The sequence below is a fragment of the Chionomys nivalis genome, chromosome 18 (genome assembly GCF_950005125.1).
Source record: "Chionomys nivalis chromosome 18, mChiNiv1.1, whole genome shotgun sequence".
NCBI lineage: Eukaryota > Metazoa > Chordata > Mammalia > Rodentia > Cricetidae > Chionomys > Chionomys nivalis.
Genome location: NC_080103.1, coordinates 9,429,185 through 9,445,337, shown reverse-complemented (window position 1 = coordinate 9,445,337; position 16,153 = coordinate 9,429,185). Strand labels below are relative to the sequence as shown.

General features: G+C 49.4%; 2 protein-coding genes across 5 annotated transcripts in view; both read left to right on the top strand.

The window, feature by feature from the left end:
- Prune1 (prune exopolyphosphatase 1) overlaps window positions 1-3,534 on the top strand; it is a 36,287-nt gene extending 32,753 nt beyond the window's left edge. For all 3 annotated transcript variants that reach the window (XM_057792963.1, XM_057792964.1, XM_057792965.1), the window contains one exon: window positions 1,268-3,534. In XM_057792963.1, coding sequence (XP_057648946.1) covers window positions 1,268-1,696 — 429 coding nt within the window. In that variant the 3' untranslated portion in view covers window positions 1,697-3,534. The remainder of the gene's footprint in view (window positions 1-1,267) is intronic.
- Window positions 3,527-16,021, top strand: Bnipl (BCL2 interacting protein like). Of its 2 annotated transcripts, none has more exons than XM_057792967.1 (9): window positions 3,527-6,329; window positions 6,583-6,647; window positions 7,884-8,114; window positions 11,958-12,140; window positions 12,719-12,821; window positions 12,959-13,090; window positions 14,601-14,645; window positions 14,859-14,957; window positions 15,456-16,021. In XM_057792967.1, the coding sequence occupies exons 1-9, from the start codon at window positions 6,196-6,198 to the stop codon at window positions 15,514-15,516; spliced, it is 1,053 nt and encodes a 350-aa protein (XP_057648950.1). In that variant the 5' UTR covers window positions 3,527-6,195; the 3' UTR covers window positions 15,517-16,021. The 2 variants fall into 2 exon arrangements, with proteins under 2 accessions (XP_057648950.1, XP_057648949.1); XM_057792966.1 differs by having other exon boundaries at window positions 14,601-14,687.
- The last annotated feature ends 132 nt before the right edge of the window (window positions 16,022-16,153 follow it).

The following is a 16,153-nucleotide window of genomic DNA, read 5'->3' as shown; positions in this document are numbered from 1 at the left end:
CCGTCAGCATAAAGTGCGTTCTGAGGCAGAGTCCATGTTCACATGACTCTCACCAACCATGCTAAGGGAAGGTACTTTGGCTATAAGAAAGTATCCTCCCGTCTTCCGGAACCTACCCCCTCTGCCACTCTAATGACAGTACCTACCCAGCTCTTTATGCTGGGAGATCGGATCCTTTTTACTGTCTACTCTGCCATCTCCCCCTCCCTCCTAGGTAAGACATTTACAACACTACTTTTGGCGACAGTCCTGTCGAGAGAGAGACAAAGAGACAGAGAGAGAAAACCTCTGTGTACTTTGATTTCAAATATGTCATCTAAATAAATGTTCCAGCCGTGCTGTGTGTCTTATATTATCAGCACATGGGAAGCTGAGGCAGGGGGCATTACAATGCATTCAAGGCCTGCCTAGGCTGCTTAGTAAGTTCCAGGGTAGCAGTATGTGTTAAGACCTTGTATCAAGAAAGAAAAAGAAGGGGGCTGGAGAGATGGCTCAGCGGTTAAGAGCATTGCCTGCTCTTCCAAAGGTCCTGAGTTCAATTCCCAGCAACCACATGGTGGCTCACAACCATCTGTAATGAGGCCTGGTGCCCTCTTCCGGCCTTCAGGCATACAAACAGAAAGAATATTGTATACATAGTAAATAAATAAATAAATAAAGCCGGGCGGTGGTGGCGCACGCCTTTAATCCCAGCACTCGGGAGGCAAAGGCAGGCGGATCTCTGTGAGTTCGAGACCAGCCTGGTCTACAAGAGCTAGTTCCAGGACAGGCTCCAAAACCACAAAGAAACCCTGTCTCAAAAAACCAAAAAAAAAAAAAAGAGCATTGCCTGCTCTTCTAAAGGTCCTGAGTTCAATTCCCAGCAACCACATGGTGGCTCACAACCATCTGTAATGAGGTCTGGTGCCCTCTTCTGGCCTGCAGGTATACACAGAGACAGAATATTGAATACATAATAAATGAATAAATATTTAAAAAAAAAAAGAAAAAAGAAAAAGGGAGGTGGGGAGGCAGTCTGGAAATGTAAATCATCTGCAGCTTGCTTGCTGGATGCTTGAAGCCCTGGATTTGATCCCAGGCACCTCAGTTGGGGGTGCTGGCACACAGGTAACCTCAGCACTGAGAAGGCAGAGGTGGGTGGATCTGCGTGTGTTCCAGGCCAGCCAGGACTACACAGTGAGACACACAGAATGCTCTTCCCTCCGTCAGAAACCTCAGCTCTCTGCTGTGCCACATTTAGCATCGGCCTTGTTCTTGTCTCCTGCAGATCTGTGGAGTCCTGGAGCAGTCCACCTCCCCAGCCTTGAGGCTGACCCCCATCCCAAGCCTCTTCCCTGACCTCCAGGCCTACCTTCAAGGCAACACCCAGGTCTCTCGCAAGAAACTTCTGCCTGTGCTCCAGGAAGCCCTCTCAGCCTACTTTGACTCAAGGAAGATGCCTCCGGGGCAGCCTGAGGTAGTGGGAATGTCCAGGGAGCAGGCGGACAAGGAACTGGACAGGGCAGGTAACTCCCTGATTGCTGGACTGAGTCAGGATGACGAGGACCCTCCGCTGCCCCCCACGCCCATGAACAGCTTGGTGGATGAGTGCCCTCTGGATCAGGGGCTGCCTAAGCTGTCAGCCGAGGCTGTCTTTGAGAAGTGCAGCCAGATCTCGCTGTCCCAGTCGGCCAGAGTCTCCCCATCAAAGAAGTGACTGTTGGGAGGGGTGGGGAGAGTGGAGGAGGTGGCTGCTCACCTCAGGTGCATGTTTGGAGATGTCTGACCATTTCAGCAAGCGTGTCTGTTGCTCCAGGATCTGGTGTGCTGTTCTCCTAAAGCTGGGAGGGAAGAAAGCAGCTGCTGTAAGAATGGCTTCCTGCCTCTCCCAGCCAGTCTCTACCAGTCAGACAAGTTTTATTATTTCATTATTTAATCTGCACTGATTTTCCTCTGTTCGAATTTTGATGGGTATGGTGTGATATGACCACTGTCCTAGCAGAGCAGGACTGGAGGAATGTAGATCCCATCTCCGTGTCTTCAGAAGGCCCATGGGCAGAGCCAGGATCTGTCATGAAACCAACTATTTGTCTTCTTGAATTCTCCATTTCATTTTTAAAAGTTCTTCTTGAGACAGAGACCCGTGTAGCCCAGACTTGCCTTGAACTTTGTATGTGTCTGAGGCGAGCCTTGAACTCCTTAATCCTCCTGAGTGGAATTGTAGTCACGTAGAACCATACCTGACTAGTCTCTCATCTTTTTGTTTGTTTGTTTTGTTTTGTTTTGTTTTTTTGAGACAGGGTTTCTCTGTGGTTTTGGAGCCTGTCCTGGAACTCACTGTAGACCAGGCTGGCCTCAAACTCACAGAGATCCGCCTGCCTCTGCCTCCTGAGTGCTGGGATTAAAGGCGTGCGCCACCACCGCCAGCCTCGCGTCTCATCTTGCACATGTGGCTGGACTTCCTATTTCTTTGCCTGCTTCTGTCCCAGGGTCACAGGAAGCCTGAGGAGACCCGGAGCATCAAGAGGTTCTTGGCTTCATGGAGCACCCAGGAAGGCTGTTAGTACCTTGTAGGTATTTTTTTTTTCCTAGGAGGGCAGAACTTGATTGGGCCATGGATGTCTCCCGCCTCAGTGACTCTGGCAGGTTCTCATTTGTCTTTTCTGGTGCTGCTCGTGTTAAAGAAAGCATGGGTGGGTCTTCTGGTGAGACATCTCACTATTGAGGTTCTCATTTCCCTATCTGTAAATGAGGGTTAGGAGTAGATGTTCCCGGTATCCCATGCCCTGCCCCCTCCTTCTGTCAGCCTTCCCGCCTCTACTGTCTTCCCTGGGAGTGCTCAGAGTCGCTGGATTGTGTGTGTTTATTTGTGATTGTACCAAGGGACTTAGCCTCATGTAGCATGTACAGGGATACATCATGACCCAGCAGCGAGCTCTCTCCCAGTGACTGGTCTGCATGTGTGGTCTCTCCCTCTCCCCCTTTTTTCCGGCCAGCCTATTTCCCCTGTTCTTACCCCATTTAAATTGCAAACAATATTGATGAACTGTAGGATGTGGTGGTTTGGGGCAACCCGACTTCACTTTAGGGTATGACGTCTGTAGCCATTGGGAACGTGAACTATTGGTGCGTCACTGAACCAAAGGGATTGTGTCCTGTGACTTTGGTACTTTGTTTTGCGTTTTTGTTTTGTATTAAATACTTTCTTCCTGTTTGAGGCTTGTCTCTTTTTGAAATCTAATCGGGCCTTCCCTGATAGAGGCTCCACCTCGACAAGCCCCTCTCTCGCTCCTGCTCTGTTGACTCAGCCTTCCCTGGATTCCTGTCACATAGCTGTGCCTAAAATATTCAGTCGTGGCCTCAGGTTGGTTTTTGTTGGTTTGTTTTTTGAAGCGGGGTTTCTCTGTGTCTCCCTGGATGTCCTTGAACTCGCTCTGTAGAGCAGGCTGTCCTGAAACTGAGACCCACCTGCCTCTGCCGTCCTAGTACTGAGATTAAAAGCATGCACCACCCTGACCTGGCCTGTTTTGTTTCTTTTTTGAAACACTCTCCCAAACTGCCCTTGCTTATCAAACAACTGGAGTTAACCTCTAAGTCTTAGCAATCCTCCTTTGGAAGCCTCCCCTTGCTGAGCTGCAATGTGAGATGCCCAACTTGTCTTCTTTTTTTCTCATGCTGGGAAAGCAGGTCCAAGATGGACTTAAAGCAGAATGATTCCTAGCCTTCGTGTGTGTGTGTGTGTTTCTGGTGATTGAACCTAGGGCCTCATGCATGCTGGGCCCGTGTTCTGCTGCTGTCCTCTTTTTAATGGTTGCTGTCTTTGAAGCTACGGCTGTCCTAGTCAGCAGCTCTGCCGCTACCAGTGGCCAGGCTACAAGTAGCGCAGCCTGAGGAAATTCTGTTCCCTCTGGCACCACGCTTTCAGAGAGAACTTATTTAAGTCTCCGTTCCCCCTAAAGATCTCGTGATTCAAAGGTTGAGGTAGAATCTTGCTCCCCGGAGAGTCTGAACAGCAAGCAGCTCACCTAGCTCGCCTCCTTGTGCTCTTCCTGGCCCCTCCTTATAAACCCTTCACCACCTGGCTCCGCCCTACTACTTCCCATCAGCTAGTTGCTGGCTCAGCCTCCAGACTGCCAGTAAATTTTATTTAGTCAAACACATCTTTGCATCATTAAACAAGTGTTCCGAGCATAAATAAAAGTAACACACCTTAAGATAATATTCTACAACAGTCTACCACTGACCAGTTTTAACTTTGTAAGACAGGGTCTCCCTAAGTTGCCCAGGCTGGCTTTGAACTTGCAGTCCTGCCTCAGCCTCCTGAGTAGCAGAGATTACAAGCCCTCACCAGGACCTGCTTTTAAAAGCTACCTGCTGGGGTTCCAAGATGATGTGGACAGAGGCACTCAGTGCCAAGATGACCAACTGAAGTTGATCCTTAGGTGGAAGGAGAGTACCAGTCTCACAAGATGTCACACACACACACTAAATCGTATTTTAAAAATAAGTTAAACCAGCTGGGCGGTGTTGGCGCACACCTTTAATCCCTCCCTACACTTGGGTGGCAGAGGCAGGCGGATCTCTGATTTCAAGGCCAACCTGGTGTACAGGAGCTGGTTTCAGACAGGCTCCAAAGCCACAGAGAAACCCTCTGTGGGGAAGGGGGCAGCGGTGAGGAGTAAAAGTAAAACCTAGCTCCTAAGGAACTGAGGCAGAAAGATCACCCACACTTTCCCCCATCGTGTTGTTTGAATGTAAGACACTGAAAAATAAAGGTTTGGGGAGCTGACTTTATGGATAGGAATTTATTCAAGCAGGAAGACCCAGGTTCGGATCTCCAGAACACACAAAGGCTGGGCAGATTGGGCATCCAGCTCTCGGGGAATTGCTGGGGTTACGCTGGCTAGCTAAAACTAGAAGAATCAATCAATGAGCTCTGGATTCAATTGCGTAGCCCGGCCTCAGATTTTCTGGAAAAGATTCTTATCCATCATTAGCTTCAGGCGTCCCCAGGAATGCAAAAACATAAAATTATCTTTTAACGCCCCCCCCCCTTAAAAGAGCAAAACAAGGGACTTGCAGGTTATGAAGACTCCAGACTGGAGAACAGCAAACGGCCACCCTGGAAATCTCACTCTCCACCCGAAAGCCCGCCCCCACACAAGAGGCTGGGCTTTGGGGCAGACCTGCTCCTTGGGAGGGGTGGTGGCAAAACCTGTTTGAAGATGAGGTTGCCTCCCTTCCACACCTCCTTAGAGGCCAGAGCAACAGCTGAAACAGAAAAGGAAAGAGTGGTGGGGGCTGGGATCACAGCCTCCTACCCTGCATAAAGTGTTGAGAGAACTCGGGACGCCGAGGAAGATGGGCACTGTGCAGGAAACGGGGAAACTGGCATCAGGAGGAGCAGGGTGAGTAAGGGCTTGCCCTGACCACAGGCGGAGAGGGCGGTTCCTACCAGTCAAGGCTTCCCGGATTCCTCAAAGAAGAGCTCGAAGAGGAGGGACAGGGTGGTTTGAGGCAGGAACGTATACAGAATGGAACAATTCCACAGTTGAAAGTTCCTATCTTACATCGGATAGACCACCTTTCTCTTTCTTATCAAACCCCCACTCTCTAGAATGGAAATCTGGCCCAGAGCTGAATTTTTTTCTTTTCTTTTTTTTTTTTCCGAGACAGGGTTTCTCTGTAGTTTTAGAGCCTGTCCTGGAGCTAGCTCTTGTAGACCAGGCTGGCCTCGAACTCACAACTCACAGAGATCCGCCTGCCTCTGCCTCCCGAGTGCTGCGATTAAAAAGGCTTGTGTCACCACCGCCTGGCCAGAACTGAATTTGTACCCGGGTTCTGCTTCCCGGTGACTCTGTCCTTTCTCCCTGTCTTTAGATGTGCCTCATTTTCCCGCACAGTGGAGGAAAGGTGGGGCTGACCAGGTGCCGTCAGCTAGTCCTTTGCTCAGGGTTAACTGGCCAGGTTTGTCTGGGCTCCAGCTAGTTGTGATGTGGGATGCCTTCCGTGCCTACACTGCAGGTGAAGTCACTACCACAGAGGCAAAGGGATTGCCTGATGGCCCTGCCTCTCTGCTAAACTCATCCGTAGGTGATTTGATTCAGCCGAGTGGAAAAGGTAGAATATCTGTACACGAGCGTCCTCTGTGACACGTTCTTCACGCTTGTGTCTGCCACCTGCTGTCTGGCTCCCGCAGGTTGAATAGGTTGTCTCATGATCTTCTCTTCTTGGGGGGCGGGGGCTGATGTCAGGGCTGGGGAGAAGGCAGGAGCCGCAGAGCCAGGAGCAGCCCTGAGACTCGGAGAGCTGGAACTGAGGGAAGAATGGCAAGACGAGGAGTTTCCCAGGTAAGGGAAGAACCCACATAGTGGCCCACGACCATTCTTTAGTCCCAGGGGATCTGACACCTTCTGGGCTCCAAGGGCGCCGGGCACACGTGTGGTGCACAGATAAACATGTAGGCAAAACACATAGCCACAGAAACAAAATCTTTAGGGGAGGGGACGAGGCAAAAAAGAAAACAGTCATGGTGGAGCGAGAAAGCTGAGGACACCTGCTGGGTGCTGGCGTCTAAGTCTCTGTTCCATCCCTATGCCCTAGATTGCTTCCTGAGGAGGCCAGCTCAGCTGGAGATCCCGAAGACCCTCAGAGAGACTCACAGGCCGGTAGGGCAAGGCAAGTGGGAACTAGACCTCGAGTCTGACTCTACTCCTAGGGCTGTTTTGTTTTTTGTTTTTGGTGTTTTGTTTTGTTGGTTTTTCCGAGACAGGGTTTCTCTATGAATAGTACTGGCAATCCTGGAACTCACAGAGATCCACCTGCTTCTGCCTCCTGAGTGCTAGGTTTAAAGGTGTGCGCCACCACCGCCCGGCTCTTCTGAGGCTGTTTTTAGGCAAGAATCTTTACTGTGTAGCTTCTGTCCTTTGCAGTGCTCTTTCTCCTTTCCACTTGCCCAGTGTCTCTTCTCTGTCTCAAATTCACAGGTATTATATTTTTTGTTGTTTTTGGTTTTTCGAGACAGGGTCTCTCTATCTAGCCCTGGCTGTCCTGGAACTCACGCTGCAGACCAGGCTGGCCTTGAACTCACACAGATCTGCCTGCCTCTGCCTCCTGGTGTGTGCTGGGATTAAAGGCATGTGCCACTACTGCTTAGCTGGTATTAGCTCCTTTAAAATTTTTATTTTAGGTGTTTTTTGTTACTGTTGTTTTGTCTGTTTGAAACAGTGCCTCCCTATGTAACCCTAACTAGCCTGGAACTTATCTGTAGACTAGACTGACTTTGAACTCAGAGATCTGCCTGTCTCTGCCTCCTGGTGTGTGCCGTCACGCCTGAGGTATTTTTTGACAGTCTCTACTCTGTAGCCCACATGTAGTCTAAACTGGCCTCAAACTGGCAGCTATCAGGGCCAGAGAGATGGCTCAATTAAAAGCACTGACTGCTCTTCCATTTGATTACCAGAATCCACGTGGTGGCTCACAACCAGGGGATCTGACACCCCTCCCTGGGCTCTTAGAGCAACAGGTATACATGTAGTGTTCAGACAAACATGCATGGGAAAAACCCACACATATAGAAAGAAACAAGCAGACCAAACTTGCAGCATCCTGCTGCCCCTGCCTCCCAGAGCAGTAGTTGCAGATGGGAGCCACCACTCCTGGTTTCACTGCTTCTGTATATAGAAGTCCTTGTGCGTTCAATTGTTTGTTTTGATGTAGAGACTCACGTAGCCCAGGGTGCTCGCTATCTTGATTCGTAGTCAAAATGGCCTTTAACTTTTGATCCTCTTGTCTCTTTTAGTGCTGGGACCATAGGCCTTTGGCTCCATCCCACACAGGGCTGTTGAATCACCATCAACTGGCACGGGTTTTCCATTTGGGTATTTTCTCCTCCTGTCTTCCAGCCACAGGTACCCCCAGCACGCTGGCCCTGTGTGGCCAGCGCCCTATGCGGAAGCGTCTCTCTGCCCCAGAATTGCAGCTGAATCTGACCGAGGGAAGAGGAAAAACTGGAGCTTCTCCCAACCATTCCGAATCTTCCTCTTCGGATGGCAGCTTGGACCTGGAGGTGGATGAGCTGGAGACACCGTCCGACTCTGAGCAGCTTGACAGCGGACATGAATTTGAATGGGAAGGTAGGCGCAAACCCAAGGATGGGGCTGATAAAATTGAAGTGGACAGAAATGTAGGGCAGGGAGAACGTATGGGATGGGATGTTAGGATAGTAAGCAGGGGCTGAAGTGATGGCTCAGTGGTTGAGAGCACTGGTTGCTCTTCCAGAGGACCTGGGTTTGAGTCCCAGCACCCACATGACAGCTGTCTATAACTACAGTCCCAGAGAATCTGCTGCCCTCTTCTGGCCTTCAAGGGCACCAGGCATGCATGTGGCGCATATACATACTTGCAGACAAAACACCCATACACATAAAATAATAAATAATCCCAAAAATAAATTATAGTAGCTGAGTGGACAGACCAGAAACATTTCCTCAGAAAGGAAAGGAACAGCTTATAGAACGGACAGGAGATCAGCCAAGGCCTGGAAGGGGAAATTTGTTAAGAAAAAGACCTAAGGTTGACATGGTGGTTCAATCCTTTTTTTTTTTTTTTTTTTTTTTTTTTTTTTTTTTTTTTTTTTTGGTTTTTCGAGACAGGGTTTCTCTGTGGCTTTGGAGCCTGTCCTGGAACTAGCTCTGTAGACCAGGCTGGTCTCGAACTCACAGAGATCCGCCTGCCTCTGCCTCCCGAGTGCTGGGATTAAAGGCGTGCGCCACCATCGCCCGGCTGGTGGTTCAATCCTTTAATCCCAGCACTTAGGAAACAGAGTCAGGTAGATCTCTGAGTTTGAGGCCAGTCTGGGACACATAGTGATACTTGTCTCAAAAATAAGCAAAAAAGCAAACAGACTAACGAAAGAAAAATATTGAGGTTTAAAAAAAAAAAAAACAAAAAAAGGGGCTGGAGAGATGGTTCAGTGGTCCTGAGTTCAATTCCCAGGTCCTGAGTTCAATTCCCAGCAACCACATGGTGGCTCACAACCATCTGTAATGAGGTCTGGTGCCCTTTTCTGGCCTTCAGGCATACACACAGACAGAATATTGTATACATAATAAATAAATAAATAAATAAATAAGAGCCAGGTATTGGTGGCACACTGCTTTAATCCCAGAACTCAGGAGGCAGAGGCAGGTGGATCTCTGTGAGTTTGAGGCCAGCCTCGTCTACAAAGTGAGTTTCACAACAGCAAAGGGTATTGCACAGAGAAACTCTTCTAAAAAAAGAAGAAGAAAAAGAAGAAGAAGAAGAAGAAGAAGAAGAAGAAGAAGAAGAAGAAAGTATATGCCTGTCCCATGCTTTCCTAGACTAAGACTGAATTCTTTTTTTTTTTTTTTTTTTGGTTTTTCGAGACAGGGTTTCTCTGTGGTTTTGGAGCCTGTCCTGGAACTAGCTCTTGTAGACCAGGCTGGTCTCGAACTCACAGAGATCCGCCTGCCTCTGCCTCCCAAGTGCTGGGATTAAAGGCATGCGCCACCACCGCCCGGCCCTAAGACTGAATTCTTACTACTGTTGTGTTTGGGACAGGAGCAGGATCTCTATTGTAACCCAGGCTGGTCTCAAACTCAAGATCCTTCTTGTCTTGTGCCCGCCCCCCAGTGCTGGAACTATGGTCACCAGATGCCACCTGACTGGCCTGAGGTTATCAGAACAAAAGGCTGGAGGGGGGACAGAGGGGGAAGTGGGGTGCTGCAGGCCTGTGATCCAGCTCTAAGTGGGGGGGTGCTGCAGGCCTGTGATCCAGCTCTAAGTGGGGGGGTGGAGAGGGAGTGGGGTGCTGCAGGCCTGTGATGCAGCTCTAAGTGGGGGGGTGCTGCAGGCCTGTGATCCAGCTCTAAGTGGGGGGGTGCTGCAGGCCTGTGATCCAGCTCTAAGTGGGGGGGTGAAGAAGGAGTGGGGTGCTGCAGGCCTGTGATCCAGCTCTAAGAGGGTGGAGGAATGGGGTGCTGCAGGCCTGTGAATCTAGCTCTAAGGTTGAGGTGGGAAGATTGCCAGGAGTCTGAGAACAGTCTAGGCTCCAAAGGGAAGCTTGTCTCCCCGATGAACTAAACAGACACATAAGGTGCCCACTCTTAGGAAATCCGTAACTGCCTAGAAGTAATCCAGCTGGAGGTCGGGCTCTGTGTGGCTGTTAGGGACAGCGAGGAGATGCCAATCAAGGGTCACGTTTCTTGGGGTTAGAGAGGGCTGTTCTAGTAGAATAGTGAGTCAGGAGTGGCGCCCTGGGGCATTCAAAGCTTGAAGCCTGACTAGACTGGAGAGCTAGGAGGAAGAGTGTGAAAAGCTAGCGCTGGGTTAGGCTGCAAAGTTTGTGTCGTGGTGGCTGCTCTGCTAAGGGGTGTAGACTTCCGCGGACTAGACAATGAGGAAAGACACGAAGGTTTAATCATGGGATGTCTGGTCACGCTTAATGGCTATAGACTGAAAACAACCTCCTTGGGCAAAGTCCTTGCCACACAGGCATGAGCCCCTGAGCTACATCCCCACAACCCATGTTTTAAAAAGCCAGAGCTGGCTGTGGTTGCTAGCACACATTTTTTTTTGTATGTTTGTTTGATTTTTGTTTTTTCAAGACAGGGTTTCTCTGTGTAGCCCTGGCTGTTCTGGAACTTGCTCTGTAAACCAGACTGGTCTTGAACAGTTCCACCTGCCTCTGTCTCCCAGTGCTGACATTAAAGGCTGCCACCGCCACCCAGCTGCTGGCACACATCTTTAATCCCAGCACTCAGGAGGCAGACATGGGCAGTCTCTGTGAGTCAGAGGCCAGCCTGATCTACTTATTAGTTTCAAGGATAAATAGAAACATTCCGTTTCCAAAAACCTAAACACACATACAGACACCCACAAAATAACAGCAATAACAACAAACAAAATGATTAATCAAGAAATTAATTAATACATAATGAGTTTGAAGCCAGCCTGGGCAGCAAACAGTGAGTCCTAGGGCAGCCAAAGCTACAGGGTGAGACCCTGTCTCAAAAAGAGAGGAAGGAAAGAAGTAAGAGCGTGTGAGCTGGAGAGGGCAGGCTCCGGTGGGAGGACTGAAAGTTCAATACCTACATGGAATACTAATTGAGACTTCGTCTAAAAGAACAAAGGAGGTGTGGGAATGTAGCTTGGGCCAGAGTGCTGCTTGCCTATCATGCCCAGAGCCCTGGGTTTGAGCCCTGGTAGAAGCTGTGCATGGATCGCGCACCTGTAATCCCAGGGGTTGGGATCATACAGACAGAAATTCAAGGCCATCATTGGTTATGTAGTGAACTGAAGACCGGTCCAGGTATCTTGAGATTGAGGAGAAAGAAAGGGAAAGAGAGAGGTGAGAGAGAGACAAGAGAGCACCCTAAGGAAAAGGGGAAAGATACAAAAAGTTGAGTCCATTGAGTAGTTCCAGCACTCGGGAGACAGAGGCAGGCAGCTCCCTGAGGCCAGCCGGGGCTACACAGAGAAATCCTGTCTGGGGAAAAGAGAAGAAAAAGAGAAGAAATATTGAAACATGAGAGAGTAAATAGTATATTCAGTCAGATGCAGTAGTGGACACCTGGTAATCCTAGACTCAGACTGGGCCATGGTGGCGCACGCCTTTAATCCCAGCACTTGGGAGGCAGAGGCAGGCGGATCTCTGAGAGTTCGAAGCCAGCCTGGTCTACAGAACGAGTTCCAGGACAGCCAGAGCTACACAGAGAAACCCTGTCTCAATAAATGAATGAATGAATGAGTAAAAGAGTAAATAAATAAATCATCCTAGCACTCAGAAAGGTGAGGTAGAAGAATCATGAGTTGGAGACTAGCCTGAGCCACGCAGTGGGACCTTCTTTCAGAAACTCAAACAACAAAAATTTGAGGAGAAACTCCAGCAAACCAGGAAATTACAAGAAATCTGCCTTGTGCATCTCTCCCCACCCCCCCCAAACACTGTGTTTTAGATGATTTGCCTCGGGCAGAAGGCCTGGGGGCCAGCGAGGCAGCTGAGAGGCTGGGCCGGGGTTGTGTGTGGGACGTGGCTGGAGAGGACGGCCATCGCTGGAGAGTGTTCCGGACAGGACAGCGAGAGCAGCGAGTGGACATGACCGTCATTGAGCCCTATAGGAAAGTGCTGTCTCATGGAGGTAATGACAGAGGCAGACTGGGCATGAAAACTACGGCACTGCGGGCCAGTGAGTCAAGGCGCTTGCCATGTGTGCCTGGCAACCTGGGTCTGATCCCCAGAACCCAGGGAGAGGTGCAAGGAGAACTCACCCCGCTAGCTAAAGTTGTCCTCTGACCCCCACATGGACCCATCCGTGCATGTACACAATAATAATAAATGAAAACATCAGCTGTGGCAACAGCTGTACTGAGATGGCTCGGCAGGCGAGAGGTCTTGTGGCTCCCGCAAAGCAGCTGGACTTCCCAGCAATCACATGACAGCTCACAACTGCCAGTAACTCCAGTTCCAGGTGCCCTCACAAGCTCTTCCCTTCCCTATGGTGCACATGCATACATGCAGGCAACACACTCATACACCACATAAAAAACACACAAAGAAACCTCTGGCAGCTTGACCAGTGTTCTGTAGCTGGAGACTCAGTTGTTAGGTTTAGCATCCTTCCTGACTTCCCAAGACTCAGTATCCCTTATCCTAAGTAGAAGTACTGTTTCTTTACAGATTTGTAACTGAGTAAGTTTTTCTCGTATTGGTCCCCAGGTTACCATGGTGATGGCCTCAATGCTGTCATCCTCTTTGCTTCCTGCTATCTACCCACAAGCAGCGTTCCCAACTACACCTATGTCATGGAACACTTGTTCAGGTGAGGTGAAAACCCAAAAAGGCTTGTAAAGGGGCTAAGGAAGGAGAGTGGCAAAGACCCCTGTCGAGGATCTCTGCATTCATGTGTCTGAGCCCCTGAACACACAGCATACCCCTCCGCTACAACGTTGTCCCCAGGTATATGGTGGGAACTCTGGAACTGCTGGTAGCTGAAAATTATCTGCTCGTTCACTTGAGTGGAGGCACACGCAGGGCCCAGGTACCGCCTCTGGGCTGGATACGCCAGTGTTACCGTACCTTGGATAGGAGGTGAGACCCCAGGGCAAGAGGGACCCAGCTCTCTGCTATGGCGTCCTCATTTTTCTATTGTTTTCTTCTTCCATCTGATCCCTTTGTTGTTTTCCCTCTTTCTTTTTTTTTTTTTTTTTTTTTTTTTTTTTTTTTTTTTTTTTTTTTTTTGGTTTTTGGTTTTTGGTTTTTCGAGACAGGGTTTCTCTGTAGCTTTGGAGCCTGTCCTGGAACTCCCTTTGTAGACCAGGTTGGCCTCAAACTCACAGAGATCCGCCTGTTCTGCCTCCCGAGTGCTGGGATTAAACGCTTGCGCCACCACTGCCCGGCTCCCTCTTTCTTTCCTGAGAATGACTTGCTACACAGCCCGCATTGTCCTCAAAGTCAAGGTTCCCTTGTCCTGCCCAGCCTTTTGAGTACTGGGATCACTGGCCTAGGTCACCATCCCTACTCCCTCCTTTCTTTGTCCTACATCTCTTCAGAAGTGTCTCCTGTTGTAGCCCGTCGAGTCAGGGCCATCTTAGCCCTTAGGACTAAGTGCACTGTGGACAGGTCACTTAGCTTTCTTGTTCAGATTCCTTGTGACTCCCCATGGCACGCTGCCCGCGCCCGCAGTCGCTCTCCCTTTCCCCAGTCTTGCCAGCTCCCTTCCACATCTCCACTGCTTTCTCTTCCTCTTCCTTCATCCCCGATGTGTAAATCATTCCCCCTCATTGTGTTTGGTTTTTGTCTTTCAAGACAGGGTTTCTCTGTATAACAGTCCTGGGTGTCCTGGAATTCTGTCTGTAGACTGGGCTGGCTTCAAACTCACAGAGATCTGCCTGCCTCTACCTCCTTTGGGATTGGCGCCACCACCGCCACTACCCAGCCATTTATTTTTATTGGAAATAGAGTCTCATATAATTAAGGCTTGCCTTGAACTATCTGTGTAGTCAAAGGTAACCCTGAACTCCCGGTCTTCCTGCCCCTCTGCCTCCCCAGTGCTTGGATAACAAACAAACAGGTGTCATCATCGTGTCTGTCATGGCCATCTCGCCCTTGTTTAATTTTCTTCTTGAATCGTTTCCGTTTTTCCTCCTTGCTGGTCTTTTTCCTACTTAAGAGCTTTGCTGTTTCTTGTTTGGAGGAGGAGTTCATTTTATATAGGGCTCTTGTAGCCTAGGTTGGCTTGGAATTCTCAGTGTTGCCCCAGTTGTCCTTGAATTCCTGACCTCTTTGCTTCTGCCAGGGTCACAGCAGAGTGCTCAGATCACAGGCACCATTACAACCAACTTCGAAATGACAGAGAAAGGAATCTAAGTGGGCTGGAGGGAACTGAGTCGCAGAGACAGAGGAGCTAGGAAAGGAACATCCCCTAAACTTATAGAGGGCTGAGTAAATTGGGACAAGCTCAAGGCATGGGGATTCGGCACAGCTGCCAGAGAAATTGGAAGAGAGACACCGAGGAGCCTGCAGCGTTGAAGATAGCCCACCTGTTCCATGGACTAAGGCGGAACAGGGAACATAATGGCCATATTGGATTCTTCCTCAGGCTTCGGAAAAACCTTCGAGCCCTGGTGGTTGTCCACGCTACATGGTATGTGAAGGCGTTCCTGGCACTGGTTCGGCCCTTTATCAGGTACTAGTTCAAGACACAACTGTAGACATCCCTTTCTCTCTTGTCACTACTGCCAGTAAGGAGGTGGTCCCCTACTCCTTTTCAGCCTTGCCATCCTGCTTGCCCACTTCTCTGAGATCCTCCAGGGTCTGTCTCCCGATACAGAACATAATTGATTTATTCTCTCTTCAGTTCCAAGTTCACACGAAAGATCCGATTTCTGGACAGCCTTGGGGAGCTGGCTCAACTCATCTCCCTAGATCAAGTCCACATCCCTGAAGTTGTCAGACAGTGAGTCCGGCACTTAAGGGTTCTAGTTGTCCTGTTTCTTAGTGTCTCTGGGGAGATAGCAAGAACTAAGACACGTAGGGGGAAACCGCATACACCTAGAGAAGAAGTTAAGGACACTATTATATTTGTCAAGAACAGTGAAGGGGGCCAGGGAGATGACTTAGTGGGCAAAAGTACTCGCTGACAAGCTTGACAACTTGAGTTTGACTTCCAGACCCTAGTGGTGGGGTAAATCCACGGTATTCATGTGTGCACATTCATAAATAAATTAAAGTTTTTGGTATGTAAACAAAACTTAAAGAACAAATAAAAATTATGCAAGAGACACTGAGGAGGTATCAAGCAAACAAACACTAAAACAAATTATGAATAGGTAAGCCAGCAGCAAAGAGACAGTAGCTAGTGAGGAGCATGTCAGTGAGCGGAGAAGGAAAGCGACTCAAGCGCCCCATTTCTAGCTCCTAATTCCCGTGGCTTCTGTTCCCCAACCCTCTGTAGGCTGGACCAGGATCTCCATGGCTCAAAGGCACCTAACACAAAACTGGACAAGGGGCCGTAGACTCAGGCCAAGATGGTGAATGCTCTGCACACTGGAGCTGTTCTGTAAATCATCTCATCCTAACCCCCCAAGTTCCACTGGATCCCCGCTTCTGGACACTGCCTTCAAGCTGGGATTTGAGGGTGGAACCCTATATGTGGGGTGACTTGCATTTCGGCTTCCAAAAGGAAGACCGAGTGTGGTATTGGAAGGGCAGGGCTCTGGGTTTTAATTCTGCTTTAGCTATAAAACATGTGGGTCTCATATTCCTTCTCTGTAATCAAAACCTCTGGGATCCTTCCCAGCTGGTTGTCTTAGCAGCCTTTTGAGGGGAGGTGGAGGGAAGGTGAGGGTTTAACCAACAACCACAGCCAGCCTGTCTACTGGGATCCCAGGAGCCAGCTTGCAGACTCTTGAAGAGCCAATCCCTTAGTCTGCTCCTGTGATCCTGGGAAGAATTGCTACCAAAGTTGGCGTTTTCACCCTTGTTAGTAAATTCAGACCTGTGGCCTTTAATAAACTGTGATGAGAGATTTAAGTCGAACAAATTTCCTCCAAGTTCTTACATCATAATCCACCTTTCGGTTCTGGCACAGAATTCTTGCTCACCAGAGTTCCTGGTGATTTTTTAGCTCAGCCCATGGGGCTGCTGGCCCTG

Coding starts and splice junctions, on each gene's coding strand:
- Bnipl (XM_057792966.1), top strand. CDS start 6,196: ATGATCTTCTCTTCTTGGGGGGCGGGGGCTGATGTCAGGGCTGGGGAG. Junction 6,648..7,883: donor TCAGAGAGACTCACAGGCCG/GTAGGGCAAGGC, acceptor CCTGTCTTCCAG/CCACAGGTACCCCCAGCACG. Junction 14,958..15,455: donor ATCCCTGAAGTTGTCAGACA/GTGAGTCCGGCA, acceptor AACCCTCTGTAG/GCTGGACCAGGATCTCCATG.